General features: G+C 37.7%; 2 protein-coding genes and 1 long non-coding RNA gene across 3 annotated transcripts in view; 1 reads left to right on the top strand and 2 right to left on the bottom strand.

Annotated features, from left to right (window-relative positions):
- CFAP69 (cilia and flagella associated protein 69) overlaps positions 1 to 106 on the bottom strand; it is a 61,696-nt gene extending 61,590 nt beyond the window's left edge. The window contains exon 1 of the mRNA XM_042917312.1: positions 91 to 106. The gene's annotated coding sequence lies outside the window, so the exon portion shown is untranslated. The remainder of the gene's footprint in view (positions 1 to 90) is intronic.
- On the top strand, positions 69 to 18,435 carry LOC122207341. Its single transcript, XR_006196781.1, has 3 exons — positions 69 to 153; positions 529 to 594; positions 18,080 to 18,435. It is a non-coding gene; the product is annotated as an uncharacterized LOC122207341 (long non-coding RNA).
- STEAP2 (STEAP2 metalloreductase) lies at positions 12,585 to 27,902 on the bottom strand. The gene is made up of 5 exons (XM_042917359.1): positions 27,825 to 27,902; positions 20,922 to 21,446; positions 17,385 to 17,912; positions 14,804 to 14,968; positions 12,585 to 12,872 (listed from the first exon to the last, which is right to left on the bottom strand). The coding sequence occupies exons 2-5, from the start codon at positions 21,411 to 21,413 to the stop codon at positions 12,585 to 12,587; spliced, it is 1,473 nt and encodes a 490-aa protein (XP_042773293.1). The 5' UTR covers positions 21,414 to 21,446; positions 27,825 to 27,902.
- Between the last annotated feature and the right edge of the window lie 86 nt (positions 27,903 to 27,988).

Below are 27,988 nucleotides of genomic sequence, written 5' to 3'. Positions count from 1 at the left end.
CAGCGTTGCCAGGGGCGGGGTCGGGGGCGGCAGAATCGTCGGCTCCTACGGAAGCCTGGGGAGCCAAACTACCCCAAACCCTAAAGGCACCTCCAAGTTGCGAGTAGCTCAGTTTGGTCGCTGGCGGGAGGGAGGCGGGGGTAGACGACCCCGGTACGTGGCAGTGGCGTGTTAGCTTGGCGTCATGTGTTCTCAGTCTTGCTAGTTTGCGCCGGGCCTTAAAGTAAAGCAAGAGTGGGTGGAGAGATGAGGGGTGGATGTGGGTTGTAAGAGTGATGGATGATAGATAGGTAGTTTTAGAGGTGGAGCAGTTTATCTCACCTCAGAGGAGTGACCCGTGTCACCTACAATCCCTGCCTTTTCCCTCTTCTGTGCTTTCGTGGCTCTACCAGATAGTTAAATAACAAACAAGGCATAGTACACAGTGTTAGAGGTTTTGAGTCAAATCATGGAATCTAGAGCAAGTTAACCCCTGGAAGCCCCACGTTCCCCCTTTTCTCATAAATTTTTAACATTTCTCCTCAATAGGATTGCTGTGAGAAGACAGAATGAGATGGTAGTTTGCAGATTGGCGTTTTGCACTTAAGTACCCAGGTAAATGGACAATATTATCATTATCTTTATTATTACTGTTATCTATCCATTGTATTCTGAGTGATGACACAAGGAGGGTCACGACTTTAATGGAAAGCTGCTTATGATAATCATCAGTATAACTTAATCACCCCAAAGGCCATGGCTATGAAAATATCTTAAAGTCCTTTAAACCTTTTCATCTTTTTTTAGCCTGAAGAAACTCTTCAAGATTCATATGTGTTTTTATATTATCTATAAAGTTTATGGCCTTAAAAATTACGGATAACAAACTGCATGAAAATAAATTTCACTTCACCTCTCAGCATTTCTCTCTTCATTTGTAGAATGAGCTGGTCGATCAGTCATTTCTAAGTTTCTTTAACCAGTTCAGACACTGAATGACATTTCTGATGACACAAATAAAAAGAAATGGAAAAACTAGATTGGGCATGCCAGCACTTGATGTAAATCATAGCCAAAGAAACCAAGCTGTTTTGAAAGAGAACTGAGTGTTTCTAGTCTCCATTTCCTCACTTATATTCATTCTTCCACTTTCCTCATCCTTTATCCCCTGAAAGTGCCCTGGGGTCACCACTACATGTGGCCAAAGTCTGTGGACCCTTTCTTGTCCTCATCTTGTACGTATCTCTAGTATTTCTCCCCTTCTTGAAACTCCCTTGCCTGGACTTCAGCTCTCTTTTTGTTTTCCTTTTATCTTTACTCATTGGCATTTTTAGAGCTCCTTGAAGGCCTTAACACCTAGAGGTGGGTCCAATAGGTGTAAGATTGCTATTACTCCAGGAGAGTATAAAGGTTGTGTCAAGTGTATTAACATGAGCTAAATTGCTGTTGCACATTCCAAGTAAACTATATCAAAAGGAGACTGAAATCACTTGAGTAAACACAAGGGGATCCTGTGAGAATGGCACCCAAAACCAAGATAGTAGTGGAGAGCTGACAGTCGGATGATTTGTTTAATCTTTTTTTGTGTATTGAGCCTGGCATCTCCGGATGAGTAAAGATGAAGAGGAGGGACTGTCAAAAAAATTTTTCCACTTAAAGCAAAGTTTATCTGGGAGTTATCAACTGACTATAGTGTTTCAGTGCAAAAGGTGAATCTGATGAGAATCCATAAACCTCAGTGACTGGAAAGTCACACTCTCCTCACTGGACTTAATTGCAGACACTTTCCTAACAAATGAACAAAAAGATTTTTATTTTACTTTAATTGTTTACAAATCTATATATTCATTCTGTCCTATATCCACAGTACCAGTTCCCAATGCTTAATTAGCATGACTCCTGTGAACGCTCCCTTTCTAGCACTTAAAAACTCTTTTCCTGCTCAGTGAAGTCAGTGAAATTCTTCATAGGAAGGGGTTCCCTTACCTAGGAAATTAATAGATTCAACTTTGTAATTTTTTTTTTTTTAGCTCTAATGGTATTTGTTTTTGTTTGTTTTTAATCTTTTTAATGTTTTATTTTATTTTTGAGAGCGAGGGACAGTGTGAGTGGTGGAGGGGCAGAGAGGAAGACACAGAATCTGAAGCAGGCTCCAGGCTCTAAGCTGTCAGTACAGAGCCTGTCACAGGGCTCAATCCCACAAACCACGAGATCATGACCTGAGTTGAAGTCAGACACTTAACCCACTGAGCCACCCAGGTGCCCCTAATGGTATTTGTTTTTATTATTTGACAAATGAGAGACAACCAGGATGGAAATCCTAACACCCCACATGCAAGCCATCTTGAGTGAATTATTTGTTGTTTCAGGAAGGTTCCAAGCTTCTTCCTGCATTACCTTTGCATATTGTTGTACATGGGACTGTCTTCAAATATCTAGCTCCCTGTGAAACCCAGCTCATGTGACTTTTTGGGGGAACCTTCTTTACATCCTCTGTTGGATGCCACTTTATCATTATGGTTTTGTTCTTACCACATACTTAATGGTGTTTATTGACTCAGGTGCCCAACCCCTTCCTCTAGAGACTTTGAAAGCAAGGAAAGTCATTTCCCCAGATTTGCACCCCAACCCCTCAGCATAGTATCTAGAATAGTGTTTCTGAAAGCTTAACATGCATCAGAATAATTTGGAAAACTAATTAAAACCGACTGTCTGAACCACACCTCCTGAGTCAGCTTCAGTTAAGCCTAGGGGAGGTCCAAGGGTTTGCATGTGTAACAAGTTCCTAAGTGATGTTATGCTCTTGGTCAGGCTAATGGTATTCAACAAATGTACATTAAAGATTTCAACGATTATAAATTGGTTTTTAAATTTTAACTGAAGCCAAATTAAGGCATTTCATAAGTTACCCAGAGTAAGGTAAATTATAAGTCCTTGCTGCTCGAAATGGGTCCTTGAACTACCTACATAGGCATTGTTAGGTAGTTAGGGGCTTGTTAGGAATACAGAAGTTCTACCCAGGATGGACCTCCTGAATCAGAATCTCCATTTTAACCAGACTGCCAGGTGATTAGTGTGCATATTGAAATTGAGAAGCACTGGTCTAGCGTGATGCGTGTATATTTTCATTAATGTTGTTTGGGAGTAGTTTTAACGATCTCCATAAAATTGGCTTTCACTGAGTATCCATCTGTGTATTTTCCATTTCCTTTGTTTTCTTACTGGTGATAATATTTGTTTTTCTTTTTGTTAAGTGCACCAAGTTTAAGCTTTTAAAAAGCTTTAATTGTTTATATTAGGTAATGAATTTAATTTTTTTTTGATATTTTATTTATTTTTGAGAGAGAGAGAGACTGAGCACAAGTGGGGGAGGGGCAGAGAGAGAAGGAGACAAAATCCGAAGCAGGCTCCAGGCTCTGAGCTGTCAGCACAGAGCCCAGTGCGGGGCTCAAACTCATGAGCTATGAGCTCATGACCTGAACCAAAGTCGGATGCTCAACTGACTGAGCCACCCAGGGCCCCGGTAATGGATTTAAGTTTAATCATTCACTGAACCTTTTAAAATGTATTGTTTGAAGACTCTAAGTTAAGAGCACAGGACAGTTTCCTGACACCACAACACAGAAGGATCTAAGGGTAAAATGACTAACTATTGAAATGGTAAATTATCTCAGCAAAAAGATAAATTAATAGTAGAGAAATGTATGAGAAATAAATTATGGAGAATAGAAATGTTTCAGTCTGATAACAATTTTGCAGAATTAAACATCTGTTTAGTTACAAATTGCAATTCCTTAAAAGCAGCTATAGATTGAAGATTAACTTGACATTTTAATAATATGTTGTCCTATGTACACTTTTTACTTTTAAAATAAAGCTAAGTATATTTTTTATTTATTTATTTTTTGGTTCTAGTTCAGATTTTTTTTAATGTTTCAAGTTTTTAAATTCTGGTTAACCTATAGCATAATACTGATTTTAGAAATAGAATTTAATGATTCATCACTTACATATAACACCCAGTGCTCACACAACTACCCTCCTTAATGCCCATCACCCATTTAGCCCACCCCCCACCCACCTTTCTCCATCAGAAAGTTTGTTCTCTGTCATTAAGAGTCTGTCTTATGGTTTGCCTCCCTCTAGTTTTCTTTCCCCTATGTTCATCTGTTTAGTTTCTTAAATTCCACACATGAGTGAAATCAGGGTATTTGTCTTTCTCTGCCTTACTTTGTTTAGTGTAATACACCAAGCTTCATCCATGTTGTTACAAATGGCAAGATTTCATTCTTTTTGATGGCTGGGTAATATTCCATTGTGTATGTGTGCACACACACACATACACACACACACACACATGCACACACACCACTTCTTTATCCATTCATCAATCAATGGACATTTGGGCTCTTTCCATAATTTGGCTATTGTCGATAATGCTGCTATAAACATTGGGGTGCATGTGCCCCTTTGAATCAGTATTTTTGTATATTTTGGGTAAATACCTGGTAGTGCAATTGCTGGGTCATAGGGTAGTTCTATGTTCAACTTTTTGAGGAACCTCCATACTGTTTTCCAGAGTGGCCATACCAGTTTGCATTCCCACTGAAACTAAGGATATTTTGAACATTAATAAATGTAGTATTAAGAAATAACATTGTTCTTCTGATATTTTTTCCTGATACTTGTTTGCACACTGCCTAACTAAGCAATATTTAGTAAAATTGTAATTATTCATTAGCACAACTTAAGAATGTTTCTAGTAAGTATTTTAGATTACATATGAATTCGGTAGTCTCTAAATAATGCCAGATGTTCCAAATGTTCAAACAAATGTTATTCTTTTGTGAGTCAGAGTAATTAATTTTAAATAGAATTTTTATAGCACATAAGAAATGTAATTAGAGTATAGTCTTTGTAGGTTAGCTTTAGGGGAATTATGTAACAGAAAGAAAACATATAAAGCTGGCATTTTATCTACTTCAGTGTTTTAAAAAATCTTTCAGTTTGTGACAGAAACAAAGCTTAAAAGAGAAACAAAATAATTACCTCTTTCTGACAGAATCATTAGTGCAAATTTGGGCGTAATAAATACATGGGACAGAACAAAAGTAAAAGATCAGCCACCTCTGAAGTCAACTATTCTAATAAAAAATGTACTAATAATCCAAATTGCAAGTGACTTTTAAATAGGAAGATAGAAGAGCTATTCATGTTTAATGGAGAAGCTAAATGGTAATATGTAAATGAAATGAATTTATGGAGTGATTTGTACCTAACCAAAGCTTCAGTCCTGTGACTTAGGAATATTCCATGAAATGAAAATGTTCTCCAGCTTTTAGAACTAAAAAGAACTATTGTGTTCACATGGTGGGGGTTACAGTGTAGTAAACCCAGGATAGAACTGTCTTTATTGTGGAGCAGGATTAATCAGACAAGTGTATTCCAATGACATTAATTATTCAAGGTTTATAACTGACTTGACTTGCTCCAATTCCATGGACTCTGTATTAATTTGCTAGGGCTGCCAAAATAAATACCACAGACTGGGTGGCTTATACAACAGAAATTTTATTTTCTCACAGTCTGGAGGCTAGAAGTCCATAAGGTGTCCAAAATTGGTTTCATTCTTGAGGCCTCTCTCCTTGGCTTGTAGGTGGACATTTTGTCCCTTTGTCATCACATAGTCTTCCCTCAGTGTCTTTATCTCCTTTTTATTTTTAATGTTTGTTTATTTATTTTGAGAGAGAGAGAGAGAGAGAACGGGAGAGAGAGAGAGAGTGAGTGGGGGAGGGCCAGAGACGGGGAGAGAGAATCCCAGGCAGGCTCTGCACTGTCAGCACAGAGCCCAATGCGGGGCTTGTTCTTAGGAACCATGAGCTCATGCATGACCTGAGCAGAAATCAAGAGTCAGAGGCTTAACCAACTGAGCCACCCAGGTGCCCCTTTATCTCCTCTTCTTTTAAGGACACCAGTTATCCTTGGATTAGAGCCCACCCATATGACCTCATTTTACCTTAAATACCTCTTTAAAGGTCCTATGAATTAATATGAATTTTAGGGGGATTTAATTCATCCCATAACAGATCCCAACATACTTTGGGCTATAATTTGAATTCTTCTAAGAACAAATTAAAGGATAGAATATGCTTAGTTAAGGCAATACTGGTATTCTTACCTATAGGACATTGATTATTTCTCACAGAAATGACAAATGACTATTCTGATTTAACAATCACTATACATTTGATCTACATGAATCTGTCCCTGGGAGATGCATCCACTCTCAGAGCTTTCAAGTGATCTGGATTTTGAGCCTGCGGGGGGCCCTGTGCACGACTTTGTCAACATCATTTATGTCATGTCGCATTTTCCATTTGAAGAATCCTCTACCAAAGTTAATTTGCCAGCCTAGGTTCCCTAGAGCCTGCCTTAAACAAACAAACAAACAAACAAACAAACAAACAAACAAACATTTACTTGCTGCCACTTTATTAGTGGGCACTGTCTCTGGAAAGCAGGTGAGGAAAAGATAGAAGTTGAGGCAGGCAAATATAGGTGTTACTTGAGCTGGCCATAGCTTTGGAACAAATGCAGCCAATTGCTCAGTCTTTTATGATGTTTTCATGGAGGCCTTAAGCATTATTATACTATGGAATAGCTAGCTTATCTGCGGGAAAGGAAGGGAGAATTTATCTACCAGCTCCCTCTTGTGCTGCATCTCTTTGGTCAAAGATCACTCCTCAGGGAGAGTTGCCAGATTTAGCAACAAAAAAGTCCCGTGCAATTGTAATAGAATTAAATAAAAAATTATTCATTGTTTGTCTGCATTTCAAATTTAACTGCGTGTCTTGTATTTTGCCTGGCAACCCTACTCTCAGGACATTAACGCCCATGCATTCCCTGGCAGCTGTCAGGGAAGCCAGAGCTTCCACAGATCCTGCGCACAGGCACCAAGGTTGGTTTCTCCTCAGTACAGCAGTGTGGCGATGGTGGCAGCCAGGAAGCAAGGCAGGAGGTAGAGACAGTGATGGGGAGGGGTGTGGGCAGGAGGATGCAGGCACAGCTGCATGCATGTGGGGTGATAAATAACATAATTTTCTCTAAAGATGAGTCAGCATTCATTATCTCATTAGTATCTTCAGGACCATACTGCATTAGACACTGGGAATACAACAGTGAATAAGATACAGTTTCTGCTTACAGAATACAGCTCAACTATTATGTTGAGTCCTGGTTTAAAGATACTTAACACTAGTGAAATGAAATAATATTTTTTAAATTTTTTTAATGTTTTTATTTATTTTTGAGACAGAGAGAGACACAGCATGAGCAGGGGAGGGGCAGAGAGAGAGGGAGACACAGAATCCGAAGCAGGCTCCAGGCTCCGAGCTGTCAGCACAGAGCCTGATGTGGGGCTCGAACTCACGGACTGCAAGATCATGGCCTGAGCCGAAGTTGGACGGACACTCAACCTACTGAGCCACCCAGGCGCCCCTGAAATAATTTTTTTTTAAGTTTAAGTAACCTCTACATTCCACGTGGGGCTTGAACCCACAACCCCGAGATCAAGAGTCACACGCTTTTCTGACTGATCACCAAGGTGCCCTGAAATAATTTTTAAAATACCACCTCATTAGATAGATATCTTCCTAAATGACTACTTTGGCAAAAACAAACAAACAAAACCTCCAAAAGCCCAAAACCATTTCATGTATTGCTTTCCAGATGCTTCTAGAAAGAAACAGACGGCCTTCATCAAATACGGGAAGTATTATTCAGTAAGAAAGAAAAATTCATTTGTATGTAACACTTCAAAAAAGAGGTTAAAACACATTAAATAATACTTTTTATTTAGATGCTCATAAGGCAGATCTATGAGAATGATATAAAAAATGGCATGTAATTTGATAGTGATATTTTGGCTATTACAGAGTTTTAGCAAATAGCTATTACACAGTTATAAAGAAAACAGTATTTTCCAAGCAGATACAAAATATCAAATGAAAGATCAAAGGCAAGAAATTGAGTATCATTAATTAACAATGGAAAATCAATTCCAATTTGAATTGCACATTATCCTTGAAAAACTTTTAAAGATAAGAATTATTGCAGTCTAGTTCATTCAGTGTTAAATAGAATCATGACAAAGAACAGAACACCAGAATGGATTAGTCTGACTTCATATAAAGAAACCCAAATGCACAGTGAGTTAAATACAGGCAGAGGGAGTCAAATAGTGAAGTAGAAGTTGTCAAGATCTTTTTAGTTTCTAATAGGCTTTCCTTAGGGTGTGGCCTTGGTCCTCTTAGACTTTTGCCAGGTCTCCTATTGTATCCACAATTACGGCAGCAAGATGGAGGAATAAGATAAAGAACACGTGCTGCTTTTCTTTGAAGAGACTTCCAGGAAGTCAACCACAGTGCCCCTACATCTCACTGACCAGCTCTCAGTCTCATTGTTACACCCAACTGCCAGGGCAGTTGAGTAATGTGATGGACAGCAGCTTTTAAAGAAGTAGGGTAACCAGACATTGGGAGACAACTTCCAGGCCCTGTGTAGGCTGAATGTCTGCAAAGCTATGAAAGACCTTCAAGGAAAATCTTAAGAGAATTAAGATTGAAGTTGACAATTTGAAGTCATAAAAAAGCACCTGTCTTAGTGATTTAATTTAGCCTGTCCAGCCATGGGGAGAGTCCTATATGTATAGTCTGCTCTAATTGTGCATGACTGCATGATAGAAAGCCAGTGATTTGGAAAGTTAAAAAAATCTCGGTATGTTTGTGTGTTAGGCTGAACTAACCAAAATACTGTTTTTGGTATCATATGGACAGAATCTGTGATTATTAGCACTTTATAATTTTCTTGCATTAAAAAAATTAAAGAATCCATTCATTCCTATAAAATCCACTGTTCAAAGGTAAGAACAGACTGTGTTTCCACTAAAATCAGTACATGTTCATTTAGAGCAATTACATATACTGAATATCCACCAGAATATTTTTTTACTCACTTATAAACAATTAAGGGTAGAGCATCTCATTTTCATGATGACACATCACAAATAGAAATGTTAACACCGGATCAAGGCATGAGCACATGTAGCAATGCTTTAGGCAAAAATTCACAAAATAATTTCAACACCACATTTTAGGCTATTTGAATACTTATTTCAAAACAGAGATTCTCTAGGCTGACACAGGTTCAGTGTTTATAATATTCCTAAAGAAATACTTATGAGTTACATTTATGGTACTTTATTTAAAATATCACATAAGAAACCTTTACATTTCACAAATAAACCTCTATTTGGGGGAAAAACTCTTTGTACAGAATTTATTATGAAATAGTTTAATGGCAAAAGGCAATTAAAAAGAATTAAAATTTTATCATATTATGTAAGAGATAAACAATACAAAAATCAGATATGATATTCTTGAAGCCCTTTTACACAAGTAATTTTCATAATTTGAAAGTATGAATATATCTTAAATTGCTATTATCAAATTAATGTTGAAAGTAAAATTCCTTAATCAAGTCAAGATTATGCTAATTTACAAGAAATTAATCAGATTAAAACGGAGTTCACTAGCCAATACTGTATGTAGCAGAAAATAATTATCTCATAAATACCTATAAATATAATTTCTTCATACCTTAAAATATTTTAAAATTTAAATAAAAATCTCTATATGTAGATAATCTGGGCTAAATTTCCATATGTGCTTTGAAAAATATATGTTAGCATGAATATATTCTTATTTAAACATGATTTTAAATATTCTTCATAGAGGAGACATATGAAATCTGCACACAAAAGCTAAGTAGCATGATTCAGCTCGTGATTACTTCCCTGTTAAGAAAAAACTTACTTAGTTTTTTTGCATAGGATTAAGACTGGGTATATTTTCTACATTCTTTTAATTTTCTCAGGGGCACTTCTCAAAATACAAACCCCTACTACTTTCAAGTTCCTACCACTTTCTCACATCTAGCAAGAGCAGAATTCAGTTCTACTTCTGAGGCCAGAGTAATGATTAAAAAAAAAAAAGTGATTATGAGAAATAATGATTAAGAAAAAAAAATCAGGTAGAAAATGGTAAAATAAAGCAATTAAGAGTCAATTAAATAAATAAATTAAAAGTCAATATTTTTGCAGTATTAGAAAGGTTTTTAAACATTTAGAATTAGAATTAGAATGCATATATTACATTTATTCTAAAACTTCAAAATTATTTCATCTTTGTAGTACTGAAAAAGAAGAATTTATCATTTGAAACAAAAGTTATATACTATATACATTTTCATAAAGTTTGTTTTTTCACATTTTCAAAGGCCCCATTTATCTGTAATAGTGTTATATTATTGGCTACTTAATATACACATGCAACAATATAATTCAATAGTCATATAGCTTTTAAAAATGTCTCATTGTATTTTCACATTAAATGGTGAAAGCACTGGTCTTGACAGAGGGTAACTTGAGGAACAAATTGAAAATATGCTATTAATTTCACTAGTGTGCTACAACAGTGTATGGGTGTTTCCCTTTAAAAGTTATCACCCAAGGTAGTTCCTACTAAAAACTAGCAAGGAAGTGATTATCAAGAGGGAAAAAATAGAATTAAAATTTTAAAAAGGGGGAGCTCAATTAAGAAGTACAAGATACTAAAATTCACCAAGAAGAGAACACCAGAGAATCATGAGTGATTTACCAAATTGACAGGGTGCAGTAGGAGGGAAAGAGCCAATGATGGGAAAGGTAGCCTCCACTAAATAGAACTCCTTTTATTTTGGCAGTTGCATTCAGTAGTACTTCAGTGGGTATAAGTTTAGAAATGTTATAATTTCAGGATATATAATTACATAATGCATATAATTGTATCTTATCTGCAGTTTTCTATTTTAATAAGGAAGGAACAAATGAAAAAAATGTAGGGCATTCTAATCAAAGTTTGAACTAAATGCAATTTTAATGTGGAGTGTCAGCACTGAAAATTTTTATGAATAATTTGTATGATTATATGTCTCTAGAGTAGATTTATAATTAACCACTTTTCTTAATATCCTTCATGCTTCCAAACTGCTCCCTCATGAATGGTTGAACAGGCAGGAGGACTTCTCAGGGAGAGAAAAAAGGGATGACCAACTCTTCAGGGACTTTTAAGATTCTGCAGGTCCTTAGCCATTCGTTAAAACTGCTATGGTCCTACCCTGCTGGAGTCCCTCACTGCATAGGGTCATATGGACTGCCATAGGTCTCCAGGGTCAGGTCCCAAGCAAGAGCCTCTTGCAAGGTGAGGAACTGCAGATTATCCCACAATCAATAATAAATTTATGACTGTAATATTTTCATATATTTTTGATACCCACAACACACTGTGAAGAATGTCAGTGCCTTTACTGACAAAAGAGGAAGCATCTAGATTGGCATCATGATGGTAATGAATGCATAAGGATGGAGCAGGGGCCATTAGCCTAGTGGTTAAAACCGTAGCCTCGGAAATATGACTGCCTACATAGTAAATGCTGGCTCTGGCTCTTACTAACTGTGTGACCTTGGGCAAATTGCTTTTCTGTCCTTCTGTTTTCTCCTGTGTAAAATGAGGATATAACAACCTCTGTCATGGAGTTGTAAATATTAGATGGGACAGTACGCGTAAAGTGCTTAGAACAGTGCCTGGCATATTATAATCCCTCAATGAACATCAGTAAAATCATATACCAGAGAGAGTGGGGACTGGCTAATGTACAACAACATAGATCAGCTGACAAACAACCCCTTGTGTATAAACTTAATACCCTCCCTGTCACTAGAAACAACTGTAAGATTCCCTGGATTGGTACTATAGTAAAAAAATCAGTTTTGGAAGCCAAATATCACGGTCTTCTCCCAAATCAACATATTAATATGCAAATGAAACTGCTCTGTAAAAAGGAATGAAATCTTTCATAAGGTACATATTATCAGTATGTATTTCATGTCTCCTTTGCATTTCAAATACGTCAGATTCAATTTGTTTTTTTAATTTGTGTTTGTTCACAAAGCACACTGGTTCATACAATTAATTACATTCTTCAAACCCTATCTTATGAGAAAAATATAGGAATGTTACCATTCACCCTTACCTAGATGCTAATGTCACATGTCCTTTCTTAAAGTTAATGTATGATTATGTGTTTCTATTTCTTAAGCTGGATGACAAAACCTTAAGTAAGCTTCAGGGAAAAAAATGCATCCATTCAATTATATTAACACTTAAAATTCTGCTGGTTTGTAAAGTTTTTTTAACATTAGGTTACATCTATATTATTCGCCATAAATATTTTTGCCTGATTATGGAATACAGTTTATTAAAATAACAAGAGTGTTATGGTTGTGTAAAACAAAACATATAAGTTGACCACAAAAATTCATATTGCCAAAATTGATCTCTGTGAAAATTAATTTCAAGAAAGTTCTGCCACTAATTTGATTGAGATCTTACTGTAAGGATTTCAGCCCACGTCAATTTGACAATGCACTTGCAAATGAACATAAAGGAAGTCATAAAAATAATGGCATGAGCAGAATTCTATATGGCATCAATGAGCACCATTTATCATCACATTACTGTAACCCTCTCTGGTGAGAGATGAGGAACTGCTCCTCCAATACCTTCTTCCAGAAATTGGCTCTTTTCCCAACCTTTTTTAATTCTCTTTAGCTTTCGGCTTATGCATGGAAGGAGTAAAATGATCTTACCCAGAATTACAACTGAGGGCAAAACAAGAGCAAGAACAAAGTTTGGTGGTGTATAAAACCTGTAGTACTCTTCTTCAAAAGCCCGTTTCCATCCATAAATTAAAACATGGAAAGTACTTATGAGCAGAGCAACGTATCCAAGCGTAGACTTGGGTAGAGGAGGAAGAAAAAGAAACAAAGTATAAGAAGTTATTCAAACTCATAAATTAACCTATCCAGCTACACCCATGTTTATAGTGTGCTAAAACTATTTCATCTTAAATTATTGAGCTACGCTTTGTTCTCTCCTGAATTAAAGAATTTTAATATCTTCATATATTTCATATATATTTATTTATATATTTGCACATCTTATACAAATAAGACCATACTGCATATAGCTTGATACTGTGATTATTTTATATCAAGAACTTTCTTCTCATGTCATTAAATATGAAAAATTTGACCCTAATGTTATGTAATATTCCACTGAATGGATGTGTTACAATTTACTTGACCATTCCTTTTTTGTTTACTCATTTACTCTGTTTCCAACTTTCCTCAACTATAAGCCCTTCTCTATATCTTGGTTTATTTTCTTATAACTTGTTTCTAATAGTGGGATTACTGGTGAAAACATCTGGGTTTTCCTTAAGGATACTGATGAAAACTGCCAAACTTCTTTATGAAGGTTATCCACATTTCCACCAGTTGTGTGTATTAAAAAAATAGTATGTATGTATGTGTGTGTGTGAATGCTGAAGGGCATTCTCATTCATATACACTCCCCCCCACACCCTGCCTCACATAAATATACTAGTTGAAGGTAAACATGTAAATATTGAACATGAAAAATATTATAGTATTAGTATATAATATGAATAGCATTTCAAACATGTGGCTTTATTGACCACATTAAATGAAATTTATATTAAGAGTACTTCTGTTAGTTTATAGGCAAAAATCTAAAAGGTCAGCATTCTGGGTTCCCTAAATTATTACGTTTGATTGCTTACTTTGACAAAATGGTCTGTGTAACATTACATCAGTATAACGATGTAATGTCTAACTTCACTGGGAAAGGATCAACTAGCAGAAAATTGTCCTGTTTGGCAGTTACTCATCTCTATTTAATGATAATTTGCATCTGTCTAACACCCTTTATCAGAGGGCCTTCTATCTCTTTTCAGATGCGATTAAGCTAACAATGGGAAAAGTTTTCACATTTTCTTGCCTTCAAAAAGGAAAAGTTAATTTAGACAGGGATATGCCCTTAACTTAAATGAGTTCTTTAGATGAATTGAGCAAATAGGCAAAAACAAAACAAAACAAAATTTAGTGTACTACCCAATGACAGTCATCCACATATTGTGCTATAAACCATTTGGATACAACCATTCCTGACTTTGTGATAATATAGGTAGGGTCTAAGTTTGAATTACATGTTTTAAAAATAGGCAAATTTATTAAATAACCATTACTGGAGAAGGTGAATTGTTTATTAAAGAACACAGTGCTACTTTGAAAACCCTTTATATGTACTCATATACACATATATACAACTCATATATTAAATACGTATACTAACAAGATCCATAAGGCTGGTTGCTTGTCATAACCCAGCAGCCCAGTTACCTAATTTGCCACTGCTTGTGTTTGTGTGTATACACACACCTTTCTTTTACAATATTCAGACTGACCTTCTCCCCAACTTGAATTCAAATTAATGAGATTTTTCTAGAAAGATCAAGGTGGCTCAAAATGTAAAATAATTATTCACTCATTGGTCTAATAACAAACTGACTTTTGGCACTAAACTTGATCTAAGCTTACCCGTCCCCACTTTCATTTTTTTTCTTTTTAAAATAACCTTAACCCGTAACATAGTAAGCAGTGCTATCAGAGTCTTCTAGTAGAATCCTGTACTGGTCTTTTACTTACTAAACCCAAATGGTCCTAAGCTGGCTTCCAGCAGTTTTTGTTCCTTGAGCTAGATGTATAAATGCAGCCCCAAAGGCACTCTTTTATAAGAAGCATATTTAAAATTAAACTGTATTTAACACTTAAATTCTATGCCGCCCAATCCCTCAACCCACATACCTGAATAAAACTGAATTCCCTCCAGTTTAAAGCATTGCTCACTGAAGGGATAGAGGTGACTGCCAGGAGGGAGAGTAAGCCAAGGCTCATTATGCCAAAGGAGATATACATTTCAATCCTCCAAACTTCTTCCTCGTTCCAAGAGTTCTCGATATTTGCATGAACCTAATGAGAGCAAATGTGAATTTCTTTTATTTGGCAGAACATTAACTGATTCAGCACCGTTCACTCTTGGCATGAGAATACATCATATATGGATATATTCAAGTTGCATTATTTCAATTTAAGAGACTATGATGGAGAACCTATTAGTGGATGTTATTGTTCCAGGTGTGGGGAAAAGAGAAGAGGGAGTTAAATAAAAGGAGGACTAAGACTCTCTCTTTCCTTGCATATGTGTAAGGGGGTGAGTAAATCTACCATCTGCATTATAAATCACCACCATTCCTGGCCTGAAGTCCCAAGACCATGAATGCCAAGTGGTTGGTTCCAAGGTGACATAAAAAACGTACTGGCAGTTACAATTAGTTTTGAGGGACTTCTCCAAGTTGGTTTAAACTCGGTTAAATATTTTGGATACATTCTGGTCTTAGATCAACTTAGAACCCAGGAAGAGAATTTCTAAATTATGTCTCTATCTTCCTCTCTCACATGAAGAATATTTATATGTTAATTTATCTCTTTTTTTTTAACTTCTTTTCTTCAGGAAGCTGAGATTTCCATATGGATAAAATCATACCGAACGCAAATATTTATTCTCTTGAATTGCCTCATCAATATACTTTTCCAACTATTCAGTTGCCTCACTCAGATATAGTACTTTTCCAAATGTCTTTCCCTTACATTGATAATACATATATAATCAAGTCTGACTTGATTAACTCTGAATGTGTGGTATTCTGCACAGGGATTACTTTTAGAATTGTCTATTTACTTAAAAAAAAGGTTTATTTACATGTAAACAATATGATTAGAGTATACATCAAGGGTTGGACTCCTTGGGTTAAAGCTTTGTTTTAAATAAAATCTGTTCATGGATAACAGACTCTAACTTAAAACAGTTTAACTTTGTCCAGTTCCAGTTAACCAAACAAACTTGAAATAAAAAAAGAAAAGCTAGTTCTGAGCATGAGGTCCCTGGAACAATCATACCAACATCCCGAAGAAAGCCACAGAGCTCCTCTTTGGAAAAAGGCTCTTGTTTGATACCTTTTTTGACATCTATACAACAATACAGAACAAGGACATACCTCAGCAGGACATACCTACAGCTTACAACCTGGATCTACCTGGCCTCCTGGTTCGTTCATTCATCCCACAAATACACTTTGGGAGTGCCTTACTACGTGCCAGGCACAGTTCTAGGCATTAGGCATCTATCAGTGAACAAAATGGACAAAGGTCCCTCCTCTCATGAAATAATGTTCTGATTAAGAGGAGGCAGATAACAGTAAATATAATCAACAAGGAAAACATAAAGTGTATTAGGAGGTGATAAATGCTATTGAAAAGAGTGAAGGTAGAGCAGAGGAGGAGGGACTGGAGGGAGGAGGAGGGACTGGAGGGAGGAGGAAGAATCTAGGGGTTGAATCAGAAGCACATAGCAGAATTTAAAAGGGTGTCCAGGCTCAGCCTCCCTGAGGAGGTGAGATCTGAGCAAACAACTTAACAACCAGTGAGGGAGCTGGTGCAGCAGATAGCAAAGCCTTAGCATTCAGTTAGCGGAAGGGGTATTTTTACAGAGACAATGGCTTCAAGAACATCAATTTACCAAATTTTTTTCAAATAATTTTAGGTTGAAATTGTTGAAACAGGCCTAAGTATCTAGTGCTACAAAGCTGGATCATGATGCCTTGGTTCCTTATAAAACGCAAAAGCTCACATTTGTTTTGGTGCAGTGTCCTTGGCTGTCACAGGTAAATGCTACAGCAGATAACTTCAGTGAAACCCTTTACGTTACATTTGCTCAGTGGGAATTATTGAGGAAAATCATACTCGGCTCCATCATCAAGCTCCTTCCATGAAGCTTTCCCTGAGATTTTCTTGAAGAGCTAAGTGCTATAAAGGTTCACCTGAGGAACTAAACCTTCACCAAAGTATCTTTTCAGCTTTTTTGATATCAAAAACCTTATAAATGTATGTCTCCTGATCTTGGCTTCCTATTCTGTTTTGTATTTTCACTAGTTGTAATTTTGTCGCATATGTTTACTGAGAGATGCCTCATTGTTTCATGGAACATGGCCAATCATAAAACATTAACTCAATGTTTAATGCTGAAAACAATCACTGCAATCATAACATCAAAAAAAAAAAAAAAATGAAAGAATTGAATCCTTTATTTCTGTTCTTACTCTTCAAAGAAAGGTATAGTAGCAGTTTTTATCCTAAATGATTTTGGATCAGCCACGTAATTCTTAAACAGAAACACTGTGTGAAGAATAATTCTTTCCCCTCCCTAAATATACCAAAATTTCTATTACAAGATGTGTAAAAGCTCACAGGACTTTAAATCTTACATTTTACAGATGATACTGATAAGGTATTTTACTAGTATCCAGTAAATAACGAGCACATTCCATACCTGCTGATAAGCCATGTTGAGAAACAAGTATCTCTCTGACCTTCTCATTGGTAAGCAGAGGCTGTAGGCAACATGGACCGAAGCGAAGAAAAAACTTAGTAATCCAAGCTGTTTTCTACACTGTAACCAGGTCTCCAACCAAGGTGGAAATTTCCTATATTTGGTGCCGTAATAAAGCTGATACGCAGCTGCCAGGAGACCTGCTAGGTATACCAGGGACAGCAAAGTAATGGCAACTATGGGCAAGGTTTTATTCACAATCTCAATAGGAATCTTGTAAAAGTCACTCTGCTGGTTTCTAGCATATGGGTGTATCACATCTCTGACAAAGGAATAAAGAAAGAAAAACGTGGCTAGACTTATGGCTACCACCACTGGCCCTCTCCAGAGAGTAAATAGTTGCAGGGGTAAATTTTCAATCTCCCTGGCTGATGATAATGATCCCAAGTCAACAGGAATGAAATTCAGCTGACGGGCAAGTTCAATAACCTGTTGTCGAGCTTGAATATTGTTGCTGCATATATAGACCTGTGGCAAAAACAAAAGACTCATCATTACTATTGTTTGTAAAAATGGTGACAGTGACGATCGCATGCTCCACTTCACCCATGGAACGTCATTTGTGACGACCTTGAGGGAGGCAAAAAGTTAAGGAGGTAAAGCATTTATTAACATATTCGTCTATTTATTAATAGGTTAAAACTGTCATAGAAACAACAAAGTCCTTGCTACCTGTGGTGACCTGAAAATAAAATGCAGAACAATCCTGCTAGAGCCTGGGATCGGGAAGTCCTCACGGGAAGAAAGCCAGGAGGAAAGAAAGGTTTCTAGACCACGTGTTTCGGCAGCAGTGGCACGGTAAGGTTGAGGTGGAGTTTGGGCTGCTGGCCCTCTCCTGCCCACTCCAGCTCTCACTCTCACAGGCATCAGGGTGGGGTTGGCTTCCTGGACTTTCGAGGACAATATTCAGTTCTAGGACTGTAGTGATTCTGTCTAGTAGAGGGATTACAAGTACTGTCCTTTATAGATATTCAGCAAGAGAGAAGATGGGCATGAATTCTGGGTGGTTGAATTTGCAATTAAAATCTCTAACTTATGTCACAATGACATACTATTTATAAAATTTATCTTTGGTTTAGAAACTGATTGACCAAGTATCTGAAGAACCATGAATCTCAAGTTATTATTATTATTATATTACTTCACTGGTCAGAATATGAAATTCTTTCATCTATAAATAGTGATACTATACCTATGTGGGGGAAAAATGGTATTATAAGGTTTAGTTAATTTAAATAGTAAAGCAACTGCCATTTTCTAACACTAAGATGTTACCTCTGTATAATATAATGACGTGATGAGTGGGGGGTGAGGGTGGACTTTCAAACTACACAAACCTCTTAGATAAATTACTGTAACTGAGAATTTAACAAGTATTTGTGAATTGTCACCAATTCACTGCTGAAGTGAGCCAGTATAACTTACGGGGAGGTCATCTTACTCAGGGCTAGAAAAATATTGCTATAAAATCTCTGGGTAATGTTTGGGGAAAACAAATTCCTAAATATATCCCTGAAGATGTTTATATAAGGTCTCTGGAACAGACCACACTAAAATATTTGCATGCTAAAATTTGCATTATGCTAATAATGTAGAGCTCTTCCAATTATTAATTTTACTTAACATTAACCAGAGGAGTAACAGACTCTATACTATTATACAAATGTTCACAAATTTCTAAAATGGAGTGGGGAAGAATACATATTCCAAAGAAATAAGGAAAAGCATTCTAAGGTAATTTATTACAGTTTTGACAATGGTGACCTTTTTTTTTTACTTCTTGTTAAAAAACCCTAAAGTAATAAAATTTAATTATAGATATAACCTATAAACTATAACATTTATTTAAATTTAAATAAATTTAAAATTTATTTAATTTATAAACCTAAACGTATAAATCCAACTTTTGTAATAAAGGCAGAGGGCCAAGAAATACAAACAAAACTATTTATGTAACTCACTTTAAATTTAATTATTTGTTCCACAGTTGTTGTTGATGAATTAAAATTATCAAGGGGTGCCTGGGTGGTTCAGTTGGTTAAACATCCGACTCTTGATTTCAGCTCAGGTCATGATCTCACAGTTCATGAATTCAAGCCCCACACTGGGCTCTGTGCTGACAGAGCCTCTCTGCTCCTCCTCTCTCTCTGCTCCTCCCCTGCTTGCTCTCTCTGTCTCTCTCTCAAAATAAATGAATAAATAACAATTATCACAATTATGGGCAAAGGATTAAATTTAGGTTTAAATTTAAACAAATTTAAATTTGGTATGTATCCATTCCTAAACTTTGATAGATATACAAAAGAAAAAAGGATTTAGAAATGACCTTTGGAAAGCTGGAAAGTATATAATCTTTTCCAACTCTTCCAAATCAAAGACCTGAAAGTGAATGGTTATCATGACTGGATATGCATGCAGTGGTATAATACTTGAATTTATTTTTTAAGGCATTTAATCTAAGGCATAAACTGTCTTTATCGACAAAAATAATAAAAGTCTTTTACCACCATGATTAACTATGATGCATGACTACACCTTTAAAAGATTTTTAAGGTGCACTATTTTACACGTTTACTTCTAAAAGTTCTCATTCCATATAGGCATTGATGGAGCTCCCATCTGCTTTATTCTCAAGTTGAACTAGATAGAACCCATATACTAAAAAAGAACCTAAGAAATCCAGTCTGCCTCTCCACACAGATTAAAATTTACACTTTAAATAAAATGGGCTGCACTATTTTAAATTCTATGAAGAATCTATGTAAAGTAAAAAGGTACTACTAAAGAATTCTTCTTGAGGATCCTACTAAATAGTGTTTCATATGAGATGGAATCCTGTTATCAAACAGCTGCCAGGAAGGAGAAGGGAGGAAGAAAGTTTGGGAGATAGAGGAAGAAAAAAGATATGTTTGTTATTGTTTCTGTTTTTGTGGAAGCCAGGAGAGACTCAAGGCAATGTGTCCCATTATTCATCAGCCAACTTTGCCTTTCCCTGAATTAGCTGGTGACAGGAAAAGTCAAGTGACAGGAAAATCCAAGTAATTTTCTTAGCTTTCCACATTATTTTATAGGGGTAGAAATGTACCCTTACAAGGTCAGGACACGATTTTTCAGATGCTCCTATACAGTTTTCAAAATGATAATCCTTGGAGAGTCAGAATTTGCTTTTTAGAAGTATGACATTTTTTTCACCACTTAAATTAGGGATTAGGAGGTACAAACTTCTAGTTATAGAATAAGTAAGTCATGGAGATGAAAGTAGAGATAGGGAACATAGTCGATAGTATTGTACTAATGTGTGGTGACAGATGGTGACTGCACTTCTCGTGGTGAGCACTGAGTAATGTACTGAATTGTCAGATCACCATGTTGTACACCTGAAACTAACAGAACACTGCATGTCAACTATACTTCAATAATTAAAACAAAGAAACGAAAATTTAAAAACAAATTTAAAAAAACACAAAAAACACATACCTGCCGGCTGGCATCCTTAGGTCCTAACTGAAGTGCCCAAGCTGAGACAACATTAAAGCCTTTGACAATCAGGGAATCTGGGAATAATGAAGCCAAATATTCAGCGTTGGATTCTGGATATTGGTTTATCCTCATGTTATTGCTCACATCAATCAGGATTTTACCCACAAGCAGATGTCTCAGGTCCCACAGGGAGGTGTAATGTTCTCTATGTATAGCAATAAATATTATATTTGTTTTTGTCAGAGCATCTTCATGATGAGTGACATCTACCACATGAGGAAAAAATTCGGAAGCAAATTTAGGATTTCTACTTCCTATAACCACATGATAGCCACATCTAATAAGTCGAATCGTCAGCGATTTGGCAAAATCCCCACTTCCAATGACACCCACGGTGACCTTCCTTGCATCTTTGATACCATTGATGCCATTAGGCAAAAAAGTTTCGCTAAGGTTCTTAGGGCTTCCCATCATAGAGATCGATTCCATGATACAGGCTCTTTCAAGATCACCAGAGATATCCTAGGGGAGAGAAAATAAAATCTTCATCAATTACTTATGACCAAACATTCAAACACTTCTAGACATTAAAATACTACCTCTCATTTCTAGAGGTGAAATATTTTGGCAAGGTGTATAAAACCTAGAACCCAGCAAGACACAATTTGTAAGCTAAAAAAGGATGTCAGAGTAGAAAAATGAACTGTCACAAAGTTGATATGCTAAAGTGTGGCTTCTAAATTTTTAATGGACACATGAATCACCCAAGAATCTTATTAAAATGCAGATTCTGACTCAGTAGGTCTGGAGTGAGGCCCAAGATTCTCCATTTCTAACAAGGTGATGCTGATGCTGCTGGTCTGCTGACCCCTCATTGAGCAGCAAGACACCATGGCACAAAAGGAACCAGACTGAAGTTTTCACCTAGAAACATGGTTCTAACAAGTCTGATTCCCCAGTTTGGCAACAGGTCAGAGGGAACCAATCAGAAATGCCACTAGAGGTAGAGGGGACCGTGCTGGCATGTGACAGCTCACATGACAACAGAAGACAAAAAAGCCACAAAAAACAAAAAAAACTATTTAAAACTGGCTAGACTCATTTAGGATGGAGTCAATCAATGATCCTATACACCTCCACAGCTAATGAGTGACTTTATTCTTAAATGAGAGATAAATCAGCTAATAAAAAATGAACCCCTGCATTTAAATAAGAGTTAAAGAAAAACAGGCTTTAAAATACAACAAAGGATTCCACTGACTTCTGTCATTCACCCTATATCCTATACTTTACTGAGAAAGACAGCATCCCAATGAAAACGGGGTTAGTAATGTGTTTATGGTCTTAAATTACACAATACTTATGAAATCTTTTTCTTCCCCTTTTATTTGTTGGCTTCACAGAATAGGATGCAGTTTATTTTCCCTGAAAAAATTTATCAAATTCTTTTTTACTTAAGTAACATCTGAAATGTTGATATGTGTAATAACTTGCTCAAGAAGACACATCAGATGGCCATGAATCAGTGTCACTGCTGGATCTGAACAAAAAACACTCTTCCACTCCATCCCCATTGCGCAATGTCTTTTATGCTTACAGCAGATGGATTTAATGGATTTTACAGGAACAGGTAGAATGCTTCAAAAAACATGTTTTTGGGGTTTTAATTAAATGACATTTGAAATGTAGAAGAAAGCCAGAAAAACTCAACTTCTTACCCTAGAAATGGATCACAATGACTCAAAAAACCTGTAAGTTAATCTTCAGAAAAACAATAATAATATTGCCTAATACTCACATAACACATTCTATCTGCCAACTGTGCTTTTTTTATTCACTGACTGAACCCTGCAACCACTCTGTGAGACAGGTGCTAATGTTGCCATGCCCACTGTGAACAGGAGGCACCACACATGCAGTAGATGACTAATTTGTCCAAGGTGAAAGGTGAGAAAGTCAGGAGCCATGATTAGAACCCATGCAGTCCAGCTAAGGCATGTTGTCACTTTGGTGCATGTCAAGAATTTAAGAGAGGGCTTTTTCTTTGAGTGGGGGATGACATGGAATAGTTAGTTATGGTTGTGCTCAACCACAGAGTAGTATATTCTCCTTCTCTGGCCATGGTTTGCTCCTCAGCATTAGCTAGTGATCTTAATGTCTAACTCAGATCCTGGGAAGGGAGAAAACTCCCTATTTTTGAATCTATTACACGTTTCCTTTCACACTTTTCAAGATAGAAGGGGGTGGTAATTATCTGCTTCCCATGCACTCAGAAGGCCAGGCAGAGGTCAGAGGCACCAGAGTAATACAAAACATCAACATCCTCTTGGAGAAATCATGGGCTATCTTGGGAATCAAGAGCAGTTAAAAAAAACAGATATAATTAAATCAATGGTCATTTCATTCAACAATGCAAGGTGAACTGGCCAACTTGACCCTAATCGTATATGTTACCTAAGGGGGAAAGAGTTATCAGACTCACACACAGGAACCCAAGTGTCCTGTTTCCCAGTCCTGAGTTCTCCTGAGTAGAGATTGTGGCATCTCCTAAATACGAAAACTGCCCCACTGGCGTGACCTGAGGTTTGCTGACTCTGCTTGGTGCTATGGGAGTAGTAGGGGATCCCAGCACTTGAGTAAATGAAGATGCAGAAATCCAATCTCAGAGCTGCTTCTTCCCACAAGGGAGAATGGCCTGCTAAAGCAGTGGTTCTCAGCTCTTGCTGCACACTGACATGACCTGAGGAGCTTTCAAACCCAGCGATACCCAGTCACCTCCACCACTCCACCCATTTTTGTTTAACTGGTCTGCAGTCCAGCTTAGGCATCAGGATTTGTTTGTTTCTATGTTTCTGGAGATCATCAAGTGTTTTAATTAAATGCAGCCACGCTTGAAAACAACCCTACTAAAAGATTCAGGATTGAAGCTAATACTTAAATTTGGTATTTAGAAAGAACAAATGTGGCTTTTTGATCCTCAATTATGCTCGTTTTTACACTGTTGCTCGTAATAATGAAAAGTAACACTAGCAGAGTAACGGTTGCCCTCTGGAGCAGAGGAAGCTGAGGAAATGCACGCTGTCCTTTCCCCTCTCCTTCTTGGGCAGGAGCAGAATCAGAAGGTCCACTCACTATTTTGCAATTTCCCTTTTTCCACTTTCTGGAAAGGGCAGTACTGCTCTTGAAACTGTGTCATCCCACTGCCCAGCATACTTTGTTCCTGTTGTTTCATCACATTCAACATTTGGAATGGTCAGTGATGGTATCTTTTCTTTCTGTCTGCAAAGGGACTCCTCAACTCTCCAGGCATCAGGGGTTCTGCTGATTGGAGCAGATGGGAGTTACTGACTTGCTCTGGAATAATGTCTATCAAACTTTAATGTGAATATGATCACCTGAGATCTTGTTAAAATGCACTAGGTCTGGTGTGAGGCTCAAGATTCTGTGTTTCTCCCAAGCTCCTGGGTGATGGCCCTGGTCCTTGTAGTTCATGGGCTATAATTTGATTAGCAAGGTCCTGGAGTCTCTCTACCTTCTCAGATCAAAGAATTGAGAAGACTATGTCATTTATGGAAAGTTTTGTTTATGTGGTGTTGAGGAGAAAAGACAGGCTGAGGCCTCCGAAATCACCTTGTTTCCTGAGTCTCAGTTTCCTTTGTTAAATGGAAAACAAAGAGGTTGTACTTGACTCCTGCAGTCCAATACTAAAATCCTTTTGTCTCCAAGTCTTAAGGCTATATAATAATAGTAATATCACTACTTTATATTTCACACTGTGACACTTCAACTTTATGAGCTCGATTTAAGTGTGATGTAAGTAGCACATGGGTGGGTTCCTTGAAATTTCAAGGTCACAGTTTTTCTTGAATGGCCATTCAACTTGCTGTTTGCATTTAATACTTGAAGTGTATTTACCATCAAGGTAAAAAAATTGGATTATACTCAGCTATGTGGCCTCCCTCCTAAGATTTTGTTTAGAAGAGTTTCCTTGACATTCCTCTGGCTGAATGGCAGCTGTTATGCTACATAAATAGAACCTAATTTGTTTCACATATAAACATCTAGGGCATTCATTATTGATGACAGTAACTCTGAAAAGGCTGACCTCAGATATCTTGATAACATTCACAACCTGATGATTTAGATATGCTACCAAGAAAATGTAATCCCCCAGGACCATTATGTGGGGTAGGTGTATTTTTGACTTTGCAAGGCCACATCTGAACCTTTCTTCTCTCCTGCAAACACTTGGCTCCACTGAGGCTCGTGGCACCTCATAAAACTTTCTTATAAGCACTGCTTTTATCTACTGACTTCTAGCTTATTCTTTATCACTTAGTGCCTTTAGCCCCCAATACATACACAGTCTTCCTCTCTACACCAACAGTGGTCATCCTTCTCCAGTATGTCATCATTCAAATGGATAAACCATTCAACCTCATGGCCTCTTGTTTCTGTCACTTATTCATCAAAAATAATGAATCTCTGCCTCCACCCCACTCAGTCACTCATTTTCTGAGCCTTCCAATAATCCTAGTCAAATATTCAAAGTGATAATTCTAGACAGCAGAAGAAATCTGATGCATTGACCCACTGTTTTCTCACTCTCCTTCGACCTCCTCCTGGTTTCTCTTTACCCATCCTAAATTCCAAAGGATATAATTATTGTCACTTGCTTAAAAAGATTAACTCTTGTTAAGGACTAAATGTTTGTATCCCTCCCCGCCCAAATTCTTATGTTGAAATGCTAACAATGGGAAGGTATCAGATGGTCTGGATTTTATAAGGTGATTAGGTCAAGAGGGTAGAACCCTCTTGAATGGAATTAATGCCCTTATAAAATAGACCTCAGAGAACTCTTTCTCTCCTTCTGCCATATGAGGACAACAAGATGATAGTCCATGAACCAGGAAGTGGTACCTGAATCTGTTCTGTAAATAAGAATGCAATAAATATTCTTGGGGCACCTGGGTGGCTCAGTCAGTTAAGCATTTGGCTCTTGATCTCAGCTCAGGTCTTGGTCTCAGGGTCATAGGTTCAAGCCCTGTGTTGGGCTCCATGCTGGGCGTGAAGACCACTTAAAAAAAAAAAAAAAAAAGAATGCCATAAATAATCTTTGTTGAATGTATCAAAAAAAAAAAAAATGTGAGGTCCAGGGGCACCTGGATGGCTCAGTCGGTTAAGTGTCTGACTTCAGCTCAGGTCATGATCTTGAAGTCTGTGAGTTCGAGCCCTGTGCCAGGATCTGTGCTGACAGCTCAAAGCCTGGAGCCTGCTTCAGATTCTGCGTCTCCCTCTCTCTCTGCCCCTCCCCCACTCACAGTCTGTCTCTGTCTCTCAAAAATGAATAAACGTTGAAAAAAAAAAAAGTGAGGACCTAAAGAGATGTAAAAAGTCTATAGGTAAGATCCCTCTCTTTGCTGATCAAGACATGTTAGCCCAAAGTGAGTAAGTGATATGCCAGTGTCATGGTCACTGGCTGAGCGCAGAAAAAACATCCTGATGTTGATTGTCCTGATTGTGTCCTTTATTGAAACCTCAGTCCTAGTCTTTCAAACTGGTGTACCCTCTTTCTCACCTTCCTTACTTATTATCCTTTCTTTAAAAAATGTATTTGCCTTCGTCTGTGCTTTTTCAGTATTAAAATATAATTATGCTTATTCATTACAAGTATTATTTTCCATGTCTCCAGTAAAATAAAAAGTGACTTGAATACAGTTTTTCATTCCCTTTTTGCACAATTAGCTCAATTTATCATTGTTTATAAAAGTGTCTCAACCTCTTACCCCCTCCGAAAGACTGACTAGCTAAGAGAAAGAAATTGCAAACCATTTCTAAATACCCTGCAAAATATCTAGGATGGGTATTTTTCTTCTGTAAATAGCTTTTAATCTATGAAACAACAGAGGGGGAAATGCTGAGTAAAAAAACAAAACAAAAAACACTTCCTGAAAGAAAAAATAAATACAGCAGATCAGCACAACAAAGAAATAATAAAGGTGGTAAGAGTGTGTGGGGGTGGAGTTGCCTGAGATGGGGTGGAGGAGGTGGTTTGGAATTTTCAGGGTTCCCAGTAGTGGAGCTGCTACCAGGACTCATTAGTCTTGAGGGTGGGGGAAGAGGCAGGAGTTCAAATTCAAATTCTGCTTCTCCCAATTTCACCCGCAGTGATGAGTGATAATAACCATGGCTCGGAATAAGTTTTTCCATCTAAAAAATGAACTGCCTGAGGAGTAAAAACTGACACCAATCCTTCTCCAAGGGGTGGGGAAGATAATAAATGGAAATCTCTGGACAAAATTCTCTTTATCTCTCTGCTCTATTTTAAGAGCAAGATTTTTAGGGCATAATTTTCAACAAGTTTTGGCTGAGGCTGAACACAAGGCTGAAAGACGATTTAGGACACTCAAAGAAGCAGCCAATTACCTCCTAACACATAATGGCCTAAACACCCCACGGGTGCATAATTGGCTAATAAACAGAATGACTACTAGAAATACTTTTTCGCAAAGCAGCGCCGCGTGATACTCAGTGAGATGCGCTACATGAACCCAAAGTGATAGGTAGACGATCAGGAAGGCTAAGGTAACCTGCCCGTCCTTTCCCTTTGGGGCACATCCTACCTGGGACGATGTCTCTCCTGGCCTTTCTCCTGGGCCCAACCTCAGGACTTTCTGGGAGCTCGTGGAAGACCAAGAGGAGTAGAGGGCGGAATAGGTGAAACAGACACCCTTCTCCACCCTTCCCACTCCTGACCTCGAGATGCCAAGAGATCAGGACTGACGCCCGCAGAGGGCGCGGAATCCGGGGAGGACGGACGCAGCGCGTGGCGCCGACTGCATCTTGACCCTCAACTCCGCCGCCACCACCTGGTCTCGCGCTCCTACCCGACCCGCTCACCTCTGCGCCTCCCGCGCCGGGCAGGGACGAGCCTGGCAGCTCTGCGGACAAGGCGCCGACCCCAGGGGCTCTTCCGCGCTCTAGGGCCTAGGGACCGCGCCTCCGACCGGCGGCTGCAGGGTGGCTGCCGCGGCAGTCGCGCTCCGGCGGCTTCCCCGCCTCCC

This window comes from Panthera leo, chromosome A2, assembly GCF_018350215.1.
Source record: "Panthera leo isolate Ple1 chromosome A2, P.leo_Ple1_pat1.1, whole genome shotgun sequence".
Classification (NCBI taxonomy): Eukaryota; Metazoa; Chordata; class Mammalia; order Carnivora; family Felidae; genus Panthera; species Panthera leo.
The sequence above is the reverse complement of the archived record's forward strand: the minus strand, read 5'-3'. Positions and strand labels throughout refer to the sequence as shown.